General features: G+C 42.4%; 1 protein-coding gene across 1 annotated transcript; it reads right to left on the bottom strand.

The window, feature by feature from the left end:
* Positions 1–1,972: 1,972 nt before the first annotated feature.
* TNFSF8 (TNF superfamily member 8) lies at positions 1,973–14,873 on the bottom strand. Its single transcript, XM_026049524.1, has 4 exons — positions 14,664–14,873; positions 8,925–8,970; positions 2,974–3,045; positions 1,973–2,482 (listed from the first exon to the last, which is right to left on the bottom strand). Exons 1-4 carry the CDS (start codon positions 14,856–14,858, stop codon positions 2,085–2,087), a joined length of 711 nt encoding a protein of 236 aa, XP_025905309.1. The 5' UTR covers positions 14,859–14,873; the 3' UTR covers positions 1,973–2,084.
* Positions 14,874–15,066: the final 193 nt, after the last annotated feature.

Genomic DNA, 15,066 nt, shown 5'->3' with positions numbered 1-15,066 from the left:
TTCCATCCATAAATGTAATGACCTGTGTAGGACGCAGGTAGCTTTCTGTAGGAAACTACAGARAAAGTCTGTGAGTTAGCAATCCACAGATTAAATCTCAAGGCAAATGGASCTGCTGTGAATGAGGACCTGGGATGTCCAAGTGGGCTGGAACCCCTTCCTGCAACTGTTTACTGGTAATGTGACTGAGCAAAGACTTCTTCACCACAAACACCAGTTCAAAGCATCTAATTGAGGCAGGCGATTTGGATACATTGACATCTCTTGAAGGTTCCTGCTTCACCACTGATTATATAGGAAATGCAAAGCCTAAATTTAGATGCTGTGAATATTTGTGAAGGGAAATGGTGCACCAGTACTCCAGGATATGGCATCTCACACAAAAATCAGTGAATTTACTCATGATGCACAGCATCYTTGTCTTAGAGCTGATGAGAGAGGCCTTTGCAGGTGGAAGCTGCRTTAGGTTGGGAGCTTGTGAAGGCTCTGCTCCTCACGAGTATCTTGTCCCAAAGACTCTGCTTCTGGGAGATCAGTCCTTCCTGCGCTGCAAAAGGATCTGTGTTTCCAAAAATGCTGTGCTTTCACTCCCTGACCCTTACCCACTTCCTCCCCCAATCCTCAAAAGTCTTGAAATCCTCAATAGTCTTGAAAATAAAAACAGGCCCAATGGAACAGTTCACCCAGCCCTAGTCATGTAAAGAAAAGACGATGCAGATCACAGAATCACAGAATCACAGAATCACAGGATGTTCAAGGTTGGAAGGGACCTCTAGAGATCATCGACTCCAACCTTCTTGCTCAAGCAGGGACACCTAGAGCATGTTTTGAAGACTTCCAGAGAAGGAAGGTCTCCAGATGCGCAAGGTGTAAAGAACAGGGGCCCATGAAAAAAGCCTTATCAGAACCTTAGTGACTAAAGAGAATAACTGCTTTGGTTTCTCCCCTCCCCTACTGTAAAAATCATATTTCAAGTAAATATCTTTGTGTTACTGAAATGCATATATTAAGAGGGCCTGAGATTACTGGTTTATCTGTGATTTTCTAAGGTTTATAGTGAGCCGAAGAAGCTCAAATCAATCCTCTGGATTGTCCAGTTCCACATCTCCTGGCTATGGGCTAGCTTCAAAGATGTGTTTGGGAAAGATGGAGCCTCAGCTCTGTCTTGGATTTTTCAGGAGGTTGTGTTGTTAGACGGAGGTGTGCTATACAGTTTYGTGCTTCAGTGTCATTCAGTTTACTGCCAAATAAGCTGGACAAGATGCAAGGAAAATATGATGAACTTGCTTGTTTTACAACACAGCTAGATGACTATTTTACTATTTGTTATGGAAGGCTGTAGGAGCCCCAGGTGATGGAGAGGCTAAGCACAGTCACTATCTCTGGAGAGCTTCATGTTCAAATAGAAAAGATGTATAAATAGTAAAGAAAGGAGACATTTGGAACTATATCCCACAAAGTCATGCAGCACATAAATATTTTGAGAGTCCCAAATCTCTTTCATCCTGTCCCAGAGCCTGAGTGACCAGCCTGTGCGTGAACAATTTCCGTTTCTTTTGTACAGTCTCCCCATAAGGCTTCTCAAGAGTTCCAGTTGCACACTCCAGTTGTAAAGAAAGCATTAATTGCGAGCTTTGAACTTTAGCTTTGGAAAGACTAGTTCAAAACACCGGTGGATATAACTCAGATAAAGACAATCCCCTATCTCCTGAGCACAGGCACCATGACAGCAGTCTGTTAATCAAAAATTCTCAATGTTGCCTATTCTTCCCATCATCTGGTTGGGTTTTAGTCTGTGTTTGCAGTGCTGTTTGAGGAATCCATGGCATGGCTGCAGGTTGCATGCTGGTTAGCCCAACATCACAGCAGCCCTGCTCTGTCCCAAAGCATAGTGATGCTACATCTGTCAGATGTGGGTCGTAAGATGATTTAGGCCTCATTCTGGGACACTGCCACAAAGCTCCTTTTTTACCCTAGCAACAGAGTAAGATAGGAAATTTAAAACAAGGTTTTGCCTAGTGAAAGCAGGCTACTGTTGTTCAGAGAGAGATAGTCTGGGCAGCTGTGGGAAGGCAGAGAGCTGCTCACATTTTGTCACTGTACCTCAAGATCCCCAAAACATTTTCATTGGGAAGGAAAACTACATTCAAATATTCRGGCTGATTAAGTCTTACTGATATCCGGTCCTTCATGTTTAGGTGTGTCAAATGCAGCAGGAATAAAGTCTTAAAAGACTTTTCTCGGCAGGTGTCCGATGCACACCATGTGGATAATGTCTGACGGTTTATTTTATCATTCACAAGGAGCTCTATCTTCAGGTCCATGGCATTGTTGGAGCAGTTGGCAAAGTAAAAGTTCAAGTGGCAGTAGATCAAGTAGAGACCTTGTTTCTCGATCACCAGCTCCTCACTCTTGCACTGGATATCTTCACAAATTCCCTTCTCAATCAAGCTTAGTTTTGAACTGTTTACTGGGTTTGACACTAGAAAGAAAAGCAGACAAACTTTCAAATGAGCCACTGAACTCTAGTGATCTAAATTTAGGGCTTTAATTTTCACTGTAACAGTATTTCTGGATATATGGGGATACCTGTTCTGTGGTTTTCCTGCTGGGTGTTAAGACTTTTTGTCCGTTCGGGAAACCCAAGGCAAAGAGAAGCAGTGAGAATGGCTTTCTTCAATATCCAATGGAAGTAATGGAGATATGCACTTGTGTGCCTTGCAGAGGAGAAAGTATTTCCTCATTTACATTTGCTTTTCAAGTTAAACAAATGTGCCTATATGATCAGATAGGGGATTTGCTGAAACCTGACATTTTCAAGAAAATTAAGATTTTTTTCCCTATAAAATGACCGATTGGTCAAAAGGCTATTGGTTACTGCATTCATTTTGAGCAATACAAATAGTCTGGTCTCCAGCTGTCCCTGAAACATACATTTGACAAATCTTGCCCTTGACGGGGCTTCCYACTTACCTCTCATGTATGCGGTGGCTGTATTGAACGGGGTACTGTGTAGGATTCTTAAGTAGTCTTCAGAGGTGTTCCCTACAGGAAACAACAGATTAAATAACTACTCCAGAGCTGTTTGGGTTGTGGGGGATGCTGTCAGCCCACCATGGCTGTGGTTCCCACCTGGTACTGTCTAGGTGTCCCCAGATTCCCCATCASCTCTGGAGGTGAGGGAAGCACATGCTTGCTCCGTCACCTGCATGATGGGACGTGGGACCCATCCAGGGTTCCAGACCCCAGTTGTGGATTCGGGCACTGCTCTGCGCCTAAACAGAAAGAAGTGATCTCATCACCACTACTGTGTTGGCTTTTATTCCCCTTGCAAAGCAATGCATGCAACTCCTGCCTATTTATTTCCTTAAATATATGGAACTGCAAAGCACAGAGGGAGGCTTTCAGTGGCTGACCCTGATTCTTCCTAACTTACTCTTTGTCTATGTAGAGAAGTGGTAGTACAGCCCTGTGGCTTTTATGCTATAGTGCACATGTATCATCTATATATATATTCATGAGAAGAGAGCATAACCCTATGTATCCTGGGTGGCTGCACCAGACTGATAAGCAATTATTTCCCTTTGCACTGATCTCTTCGTTCCATCTCCTGGCCCTACTGTGGACGTGGCTAAGCAGCTCAGGAAGGAGGCTAGGTCTACTAAGTGCAGAGTCAGTTAAGTATCTTGATGTTCATAAATTTCCTGAAACTAAGGGTACAAGAAAGGCAATTCACATCTGTGCACCTCTGTAGTATCTGCTTGGCCTGATTTCCAAGAGAGTTGGGTGGATGAATCAGGGGGAAGTTGCTCACCTGTGCAAGTGGCATGGATTGATGTGTTCCAACATTGCCATCTTCACACTCATGCCACTAGAGAGGCAGGCTATGGATGTCTGGGAAGAGCTGCAATATTTTCCTAGTCGCGTTAACCAAAACTCTCTGGAAGGAAGCAGGTGCTCCCTGCGCTCTACAGATGACCAGATTGTGTACCAAACTCCCTTGACTGCACTGGAAAACCTAATTTCCTGCTGTTAGTCATGTGCACTTGTAGTTTCTACCTTGACATGGTGAACAGGGAGAAAGTTGGTTTCAAGTGAGTGTGATACTATGCAGTTATGGAGATATGGAATAGGAAAAAAAGTAGAAAACCCTTCTGGCCCTTACCCTAGACCAACACTGTCAGAGTGGCTGCAGCAGTCTCTGTTGGCCACGTTCAACAGCCCTGTGCCYGCTCACCTTGCAGGTGTCCTGAAGGGAAGGAGACTATTTTGATCAAAACTTGGGGGCATTTAAAGGGATTCTGCCTTCTATGGCAGAAAATCTCCTGCTGCTCAAGCAGGTGCTGAAAGCTGTCAGATAGGTTTATACGTGTGTTTGTGAGCCATTTGTTTGGTGACATCAGCTGTGTTTCTGAGAAGACATGGTATGGAAAAAATCTTGTACAGAGACATTTCCTGTCCTTGCTCTGCTGAGGCAACTAACAACTACTTTCTGGGTTTATTTTTGAAGTTAATAACTGAATTACTGAAATTGCATTACTGAAATTACCAGAGTTTCAGCAATAATCAGTGGATATATTCAACCACATCACCTAGTTGGCTTTGCACTAAAGTAAATTAGAAGAAATCTCATTGAAGTCAATAGGATTGTATGAGTTTAAAAGTACAAGGAGGAAAAGCAAAGTTAGCTAAGTACCAAGGAGACCAAACTGCTTTCCCTTGTGCCCTCTCATGCAAGATACATGGACAGTGCTCCAGACCAGGTTGCTCTAAGGCAAGTTGTTTTAGGTTATTTTGTCCTAACCAAGCTATCAGGAGATAATTCCATTCTTCATCATGCGTTGCTCTCCTGCCTCCTGTCTACCTCACTTTTCCCACCTGTGAGATGTTTCTTACCTAGGCTCTGCTTTGCATCATCTAGCCTGCTTCCTGGTAAGCAAAGGCCAAGGAATTTCATGAACTATTGATCTACTCAGTCCAATAACTTGTGTTTTAAGTATTGAAGAGGCAGAGGMTCCCTCGTTTACTCTTTGGTAATACCAATCAACTTGGTATTGATTAGAGAAGAAGCCAGTCATCTACTATGACTAACTGGAATGTGTCTCATTGCAGTTTCCTCCAGGGAAACCATGCTTGCTTAGGAGAGTGTCCATGCCTTCTTTTCTAGCATTTACAAACCTAAGCTTACCTTTTTTTTTTTTTTTTTTTTTTTTTTAAGTGAGAAAACAGCTCATCTACTCTGACTTCCCTAAAAGTAGACAGAGTTTCACATACATACAGCTGAGACAATAGAAATCTCTATGGTCCAAATGGGTGATATCTGTTTGTGAAGAATGTACTGTGCTGGGATTATTGACTGATGMCCCCAGACATTTCCACAGGATTAATGCGGAATTAATGCCAGCCTGGAGGAGACCACATTCAGTTGCAGCAGGCCAAAATGCAGTTGGTTACATCACTGCAAATCAGGAATGTCTGTCTTTGCTTCATTAGCTCCAGTCTGATTTACCCTAGAGTAGCAAGGACCTACATCATCTGTATTATCTTGAATTCTTAAAGCCAAGTTTTTAATTGGGAACTCATTTCGTATCAAGCCTGTGAATGGGATGATTAATTTTCTTTGCTTGTCTGTCTTCCAGTCTTACTACAGTACAGAAATATATATGGTGTGTGCGTGTATAGGTATCTCTACATTTTTCTTTTTGTAAATGGAAATAGATTGTTACCATCTATTTGCGATTCAAATAATAGCAGGAAAAGCTAGCACTCGAAGGAAACAGCATTTATAGACACAAAGGCTTGAAAGCTAGGACATTGTGAGAAGTGATCCTTGGCAGGCCACTACAGATTTCTCTGTGCCTTAGTTTTCACTCCATAAAGTGAATACAATGGGAATGTGGCTGTGGGATTTGTTAGTATGTGATTCAGTGCCTGGGARAAATGAATGAGTTTCAAAAGAGAAATATATCCACATAAAGAGCATTTCATATGCATTTATTTCTTGGCAATGTAATTATTTCCTGCATAGCTCCGCCTTCGCACAGGGTACGGCAGAGATGTTTTCAGGAGCCTGGTGTCATTTCTCACACCAATGTTTAATTGACACCTCTCAGCTGTAGCTTGCAGGTTACTGAAGCCCCATACACAGAGGGAAGCTGCTCTGACCGGGCACTTGTGCATTTACTGTACAGAGCAGCCTTTACCTGTGGGAACCCAAACCCTTCTCACTGGCRTATTCTTGCAGCCCCCCGCACCCCTTAGCATCTCCAAAACATTTTGCACAAGCAGCTTCCACTAACTCAGCCAGCACCTCCCCGTCAATACCGAGATACACACAGGGCTTGAGCAASGCTGAACACTGGCAACTCATTTCTCAGTTTTTCCACTGTCGTTCTTACAGTTTCGATGGCACTGGTGTGAAGCTTAGGGTGAAGCATGCAGCTGAATTGTGCTACCAGCACCCATCTGCCTGCATGGCAGACACCACTACAAACGTAAATCTCCAGCACCCTCCACCTGAGCACTCCTACAGGCAGCACTGCTCTGCGTTTCTGGGCCCTCCAGCATGCTGGGACTCYATGGTGGGTCAACACCTGTCCCTGCAGGGAAGGCAGCGAGCAATGTCCAGCACAGTGTGACCAACTTTCCTGCTGAGGGGSTCGCCATCAATTAACTCATTGGAAAAATTAATGAATTAATTTGCTGCTTTGTGCTTTATGCATTTTATTCCAAAAATAAAAGGCCATTGTAAAACTCAGCTACACTTTAATGCTTYGTTACCCCACCAGAGCTCTGTAATAGAGCCCAATAGGCAATGACAGCAAGRTGACAAAATGCTGGTGCCCATTACAAGCAGCTTTCCGTAACCTGTCTTGCCTTGTGAAACTTTTCTCTCCTTCCCTCYTCTACCTTTTGCTCTTGGCATCATCTCAGATTTACCAACAGAATTCAGAGCAAGAAGGTGCCTATAATTGATATTGACCAAAGACAAGGAAGTTTCCAGTTAATGAAATGACATTTTGTAAATTCCTCCTGCCTGGCATCTGCTAGTTATTCATGAGGAAGGAAAGCAAGCAGCACCAGCTGGCTAGATGGAAAAAAAAAAAAAAAAAAAGAAAGAGAGAAAAAAGGTAAAAAAAAGGTCAACGCAGTTCTTTAGGATGAGTGAGACTTCTTCTTCCTGCCCTGGTAATACCAGTGCTGCTCATCCTTTGCATTAAAATGATATTGACCAGCTGCTAATGTGGCCGAGGTGCCTCCTCCGTCAAWAAATGTGCTCCACTGGCACTGTCACTGCCTAATGCTGCGAGTCACCCATGGGAACCAGTGCAGCTCCAGTGACCCTCCCAAGGCTATGTGAATTGACTAGAGCGGTGGCTCTACATTGGGAWGTCTATTCAGGCCATACCTCCCTGCTGCCTGCCATTCTGTGGCTGAGGTGAGAAGCAGTCCGTCTGAAGAGCCTAATGGTGACCCAGGCACTCAAATGTCTCTTTGCACCTCTATCCTGAACATTGACATCCACCTTTATTGTCTAGGAGCCCCAGGTACTAAATAAAGCACCAGAAACACTTTGCAAAACATAAGGAGATACTTCAAATAGTGGAGAGAAATACATATGGGCTTCGGATGTCTTGGTCCAGAGAGAAGAAAATACCTACAGTTTTACATGAAAAAGAAAAAAGAAAAAAAAAARRAAAACAAAAAGATGGCCAGGACAATGTGAGGCTCTGAAATAGGACGACATGGTGTRCAGGGAAAGCTTCAAGACCTTTAGGGGGATGAAAAGCCCCCACAAAGAGCTCTGGATTCAGAAATTCTCCCTMTAGGTAGAGGATACATTGGTCAGAGACTTCATTATCTGTGCAAATATTTGGTCAGGAGAGGTTCAGGGTTAGACACTAGGAAGAACTTCTACATGGCAAGAGTGCTRAAGCATTGGAACAGGCTGCCGAGGGAAGCRGGGGAATCACTGCCCCTGGCAGTGTTCAAAAAACATGTACATTAGGCACTTAGGGACATGATTTAGTAGGCRTGGTGTTGAAAGGCTTACAGTTGGACTCGATGATCTTAAAGGTCTTTTCCAACCATAAAAATTCTATGATTCTATGAAATACTGAGGTGTGGAAAGGCTGCTTACATAATTAAGGTGCTCTAGACTTTGACCTTCAGTTTTGCTAACCCCTCTAGTTGAGCTCCATGCCTTAGTTTCCCCCAGTGTCGAGTGGAAGGCAATAACATCTATCCACCCACCTGAGTAAACAGTCCTGTTCATAGCAGGCCAAAATACTTGGTATTAACAGTTATATAACCTGGGCAGCAATAGCAAGAAAATAAATAGGGCTCTTCCCAATTTATGCAAAAGAGAAGCAGAACCTTGACATACCATCTCTGCTAGTCTTGGTAGAAAGTTTTCACTTGCTTTGGCCTCCCTGTGTCTGTAGTCTGCCTGCTTTAATTTCTTCCTGCTGTTTTTGACTTGTTACTCCCTAGACCTCCTCCTTCTCCTCCTCCTCTTTTTTTTTCCCCACAAACCAATAAGAAACACATGATGACTCCAGGCCAAGGGAGCTCAGGAGTCTTCAATCAGTATTTGCAAAAGCAGGCACCTGTGCCACATGTGCAGGAGCCAGCCTCTAAACCAAGACCTAATAGTCAGACTGATGTTCACATCCTCTTGCAAAAATTTTCTGTTGCAAACACATGTCAGGGTAAAGTCAGAAATACTTGCTATTTCTTCATGCACTGGTTTCTGGCAGAACAGAGTAATTTGAAAGCTTTTTTTTTTTTTGGTTTCTTTTTTTTTAACACTGAAGCTTTATGTGGAAAGTTAGGATGTGCGGAATTATTTTAGCTGTCATCTTGGTCAATATTTGCATTATAGATCAGGCAAATTGCACTGATGGACTTTTGAGGTGTCTTACCTGTCCTGATAGGTTTTGCAACACCCTCTGTGGCAGGATCAACAGCCTGAAAGAGAAACACAGGAATTATTCTGGTAGCTGGGTAGCTTAATGTTTAAAGACATTTAAAAGTAGATTGTAAACATTTCTTTTGGAGACTGATACAGGAGGAGCCATCATCAGCCACTGGGGATCGTATAGAAACATGCAGGTCTGAGGAAGYTTGCTAGGGAGTATAGGCTTCTGGTTATCACTTTCTTCACACAATCAAATTTCACCTATGTGCATCCCTCATCACAGCTCATGGCACACAAAAACTGGTGCAAATAGCTGTTTCCATGGCCTRGGACATTCCATTTTTTCTTGATCTAGAAATCCATGTTTCTGACATGGCCATCCAGTCTCAGTGCTGTAGGGAAATCTCTGCAGCTTTCACTAGAATCATTTTTRAAGCAAACACCTCTACTCCCTCTGTTTTATGGCTTGTAAAGCTTGGAAAGAGTAGGGTAGARTAATGCTCCTCATTCAGGATTGGTGGCCCCTGGAAGGCCTGTTGGTGGCCAGAAATAGAAGCCATAATGTCCAGGACAGGTCCCAGAGCAGTAGTACATCCATCCTGCCTCAAGTCTTCTCTGCTTCTTGCTGGGATGTAAACCCAAGGATCAGGATGGCAGAGGAAGCTTTAGTTGTGCCTGACGGTGTAAATATGGTAGACTGACTCTGTGATGTTTTATCATACCAGTGATAYGATGTTCCGCCATCCAAATGTAAAACCTTCAAGCATGTGCTTGCTTGACTATTATTTCCATGCAGGTTAAATTACCGACAGTTCCCAGCAACACCCTCAAGGATGAAAAGTATTCTCCCAGTCGGCTAGGAGAGGAACTAAGAGTGCCTCAGCAGGAGCAATTGTGTGTCATGTCCCTTCACTGCTGGGGCAGACCCACAGAAATTTTAATATTGGGTGTAGTTTTGCTCCCTTTCAGGCTAGTCTTAACCAGCTCCTTTGATGTAGGTATTGGTTACCTGAGATCATTGTACAGGCCAAGCCCAATTCATCATATCGAAGCACAAGATACTAAGGAAGAAAATACTGACTTTGACRGGACATCTAAAAATTCCTGAGAGCAAGGAGGAAGGCCATACATCCAGTGTGAGACAACACAGCTGGTATATGGGAGAAATCAAGAGGTCTTATGACAGCAGTATGGAATAAGCAATTTTGGGAAATAAATAGGATAATGTGTAGCACAGTCTATCTGTGTCTCTCTGTAATACTTAAGTTTATAGCCTTAAATGCATAAAGTAGTTTGCTTAGATTCTGACCTGACGTGATCGTATTTTTTAACTGCAGACTTGCTTCTGCTCTCAACAACACAATGTTATCTTTATCTAACGCTATCTAATAGCAAAACACCGTGTCCTGCAGACAGAATTTGTGCAGGTAGTGCTTGATTTGGGTATCTGTAATAACTGCTGTGTTGATTTTCTCTCCACAAACCTATGGAAGACAGGGGAGAAGTTATATAAATGACAACTGTAGGAGAGCCAAGATGTTTCTCCAGGTCTCCCTTGGAGACAGCATGCAGAGAAAGAATCTGATGCCTTGCAGCTTATTTTGTGGTCAGGGCAACAGAAACAAAATTAAAATGTATTTATATATCGTGTTCTCACCTGGGAACTCTCCCTGCGGATGAAAACATGAGAAATTGATGAAATTTAGTTAGTAACAATTCAAATAAAACTTTAAAGCTTGGTTTGAAATATTATCGGTATTGCTGTTTTCTAATAGCAAGGATATTCCATGTAATGCTGTAATTTGAAATATAAAGAGCTACAGACTAGAAGCTCAAAGAGATCAAATTCTACAGCACAAACTCAGGAAAAAAAATAGATTTCGCTCTGTCTGCAATGACTTTGGGTGCTGGTAATGAAGTATTTTGGTCATTACTCAGCAAACAGAATAATTTGATATTGCTTCATTAGAGACAGTGATAACCAGGTGCCTGTGAAAGCCATTTTTTGCTTCTTTCCCCAAGAATATTTTTACAAACCAAATAAGCCTGGACCCTCACATGTTATGTGGTCAAAACCTTCTTATTTGATGTATCTCGCAATCTTCCTTTCATTAGAAGCAAATCTATAATCCGGCTGGTCCCAACTGAAGAGGAGTTATAAACACAGCGAGTGAGTGTTGCAGGGTGTTGTTATGCTGGTGTTGGTGTATTCCCTGGTTATTCCTGAGCAATGATGGGTAAGTGAGCTCAGAAAGATGCATTCCCCGACCAGAACTGCTACCTGCTTTTAGGGCTTTAATTCCAGGTCTGAGGACCAGAGGCTCATGCCACTATCTATCTTCATTGCTTTGGCTTAACCTAGGGTACTGAATTTCAGCTTGCCTTGATGTTTCAGTTATGTGTGAGATACCTGAGCAATCATTACCACAATTCCACTTCTGGCTGTAGCTGGAGCCTGCAATTCCTGAATGGCGTATTTTGGATTTGGCCACTTTAAGTGGATGTGGCTGGAGCCATTCATCCCMGAGCTGTGGGCACAGAGAGTTTGGCTGCAGAAATTGCAATAAAACACGGGTAGCAACAACAAGGTGGGCAAGCAGTAACCTGAAGCCAAGGTTTTATGGTGATGCTCCGGCAAAAGGAAAAGCACACATCTTTTGAGATTCCTCTCCTCTCTCCTAGTTTGCAGTAGAATGAATAGCACAAATTTCTCTTAAAATGCCTCAGTGTTTTTGCCTTCACAAGCGGGAAAGCAGCTTTCAGTGAGAATTTACAGGTTTTGTAGGTTTTATTTGTTTGTTTAATTATTTTTTTCTCCGGCTTCTGTCGAGATTGTCCACCAGAGGGAGCCAATTAGCATTGGTTGTGGCAGGCTTTTTTTTTTTTTTTTTTTTTTTTNTTTTTTTTTTTTTTTTTTTTTTTTTTTTTTTGAGCATACCTAAAGCACAAGCAGTTAGTGCAGGAACATGCCAGAAGTGCAGGACTGACTCCCCATCCCTGCAGTCCCTGTTAGGGATTTTAGATATCTGACTGCAGCACCCTTGGAAATTACTTCAGCAAGTATAAATACTCTACTGAARGGGGATGAATATGATGTAATAGGAGTGTTGTGTTTAGAGAAGAAACTTTGGAATCAGAGTTCTTTTTTGTTGTTGTTGTTCTTTTTTTTTTTTTTTGGTCTTTCATGTTGGATAAATGCTCAGAGGACCTACATTTTAGCTGATGAGAACTCCTTTTCACACAGTTTGATTTTCCCTTTCTTCCCTCAAATAAAAGTAAATTCACCAAAAGAGATGAAGGAGGCTGAGCAGCCAATTTCAGTGTTCCCACAGCAGGGCAGSGTGATTTTAAAATCTGTATGCCACTAGAACCCTTCACTTTATACAGAGGTACCTGACATATGCCCTGAGGACTATGTTGTCCCTGACTCTCTAGAAGTCCTCTGACCGGAGGAACATGAAAATTTCTATCTCACTTCAGCATAGAGGGAGGATAATTTGGCCATCTTTGTACCAGTGGTGAAGGATCACTCATGTCYTTTAGGTGACAACACCTTGGAGGGAAAATCAGATTATCCCGTTCAGCCAACTGCTTGAAACATTTGTTCTCTCTTGAGAAGTTACAAATAAAACAATTAAGCCAACTGCTGACATTTTTCTCCCTATAATAACAGGACTTAATAGCCACAGACACTGAAATATGACAGCTCTCCAGACCTCTCGCCTTGGCAAAGTCAGTACTAAAAGATGCTCAGCCCAAGCGAAAACTTATATCGCCAAAACAGTTTCTGCCCAGCCTGGCACTGATGGGGTGATCATGAGACAAATTTTTATTTTTGCTATTGTTTTGGTTYTGTTTTGAGCAAGTCCTGGGGTTCCTTGAGGAATCCGTCTTCCAGAATCAGCGTTTGTCCTTGGTCTGGAAATTCAAGACCAGCTGTGGATAGGGGATGGCTATGCTGCTTCTGGACTGAGGGACTTCTAGCTGAGATCAAGAAYCATTTAAATTTTTACTACCAAATTCAGCTTGCAGTGTGAAATTGCTGCTCCATTTCTGGTTTCTCACACACCTCAGCTTCCTACTTTCTCCTTCAGCCAAGCTCAGTTTCAAAAGCAACTGCAATAATGTCATTATTCTTTAAATGAAAACACTGATTCAGTAGTTCAGATTCCCCTGGCAACTGGTGTAGTGCATTTATCCCGATAGAAAGCTAGTTTAATGTTTAGTTTCATAATAAGAACAAATGAAAACTGCATTAGGTAGGATAGCTGTGGCAATTCTGTAATTAGTACTTAGTAATTAAGTATCCCACTACTTAGCATTTGTGTCCCACTACTTGGCATTTGAAAATATCTACGTGTCATTCTAACCATGCACGAAGTATTTCCTTTTTGGAAGAAMAATGATTTCAAGAAAATGACTTCTTGCTGATAAAACTTAAAAAAATCTCTCAAGCTTTAATGGTTCAATTTCTGGGTGATGTATAGACATATAAATRTGCACAAGATCAATTTAATAAGAGAAAATGCTGTGCCAAAAGGTTATATATTTTTTTCCATGACACACTTCCYTTCAGCAGCCCAGAGCTGATGCTTTCCTTCTATGATTAGTAGCAGAGGTTTCTTCAGCACTTAGATTTGGTGATAAAATTTCTAAGCTCATAAAACTTCTAATGTAGCATTTTATCCTAGTGAAGTTTGTGGTAAACTTCAGAAATGCTCCATTTATACCCACAGTCACCTGCCGCAGCGGGAAGTACTGCCTCTGCCCTAGCTGGAGTCAGGCTGCTGACTCCCCTTAGTTCTGCAACCCACTTTGGAGAGGTCCTCTTTATTTTAAAAAAGGTGGAAACACTCGTAAGGTGATGTAGACATCTTTTGTCAGAATTTCATAGAATCATAGAATGCTTAAGGTTGGAAGGGACCTCAGAGGTCATCTATTCCAACCCCCCTGCTCACGCAGGGTCACCTAGAGCATTTACCTCAACTTAAGTCCTTTTGCTGCCATTCCTACATCTCTTCTTTTGCATTAGGATCTCAGCCAGGAGTGACAAGAAAGAGAGGCACAGTGAGCTGCTTCCTAGCAGGCAGCACTGCAGTCATCCCTCCACTCAATACATCCCCATCTCTTTGCTCCTTGACCAGCTGAGACCTCACTGACAGAACCTGATGACTTTTAGGTGTTTACTGCAAATGTTATCTGCATCTTTCACTTTTTGTTTTGGCGWTTTTTGGCCTTATGTTTCCATCAATGCCACACACCATGTTGCATCTAGAAACGCCGTGTCTGCCAGATAAGCAATTAATAGCATGTCAGAAGAACAACTACAGGCATGGTCAGACCAGACCACCTCATACACCAAAGAAGCCACAGGAAACCCTTCAGRAAAACAAACACTGAGGAGTGATCTCTCTACACTTCTCCTCCTAAGCACGCTGATCAGAGGATGGCTTGAACCTTGGATTTTGGGCTTCACACTTCCATTGATACAGAAGTAACTGCATGCTAGAAATTAATACAGCCCATAGAGAAATCACTAATTTTCTTACAAAATCTTTTCTCTGCCTCTCTATTTTGTCCTTCTCACCACTAACTCATGTGTGTGCACTTATAACAGGTAGCAGTGACTGATTTGTCAGCACAGAATGATTTTTAGAAAGTGGGAATTTAAAATAAAAAAAAAAAAAGAGAGAGAGGGAAAGAGAGATACTGAAAGCCAAGAGTAAAGTTAGAAATTGCTTACCGTTCTCTGAATGACTAAGACCATGATGGTGGCTAATGTAAAGACGAGTAAAGCAACAAGGGCAGCGATGATGAAATACAAACACATTTTGTTAGTAGCCCTGAGTCTCCTTGGAATGGTGTCTTCGGTCACATGCATGGCTGATACATGAGAGTCCTTCACCTGAAAAAGATTTTGCTCTTCTGCTGAGCACATTCTTATATAGCTCTCAGAGTACTGCTCTGAATCTCCCCTTGATCAGATTCAACTCGCAGCCCATCTCTGTTCCTTGCAGGATTTTCCCCCTTCATCCTGGCTCATGTGATCTGGAAAAAAAACTTCATCATTTGTGGTACAAAGAAAGAGGGACCTGGGGGCGTGAAGCAGGACACAGCTGTGAAGAGGGGAAGGAGCTTCATGTTCT

This window comes from Nothoprocta perdicaria, unplaced genomic scaffold, assembly GCF_003342845.1.
Source record: "Nothoprocta perdicaria isolate Ctin4 unplaced genomic scaffold, notPer1 scaffold_6, whole genome shotgun sequence".
NCBI classification, from domain to species: Eukaryota; Metazoa; Chordata; class Aves; order Tinamiformes; family Tinamidae; genus Nothoprocta; species Nothoprocta perdicaria.
This window is presented reverse-complemented; position numbering and strand designations above follow the sequence as displayed.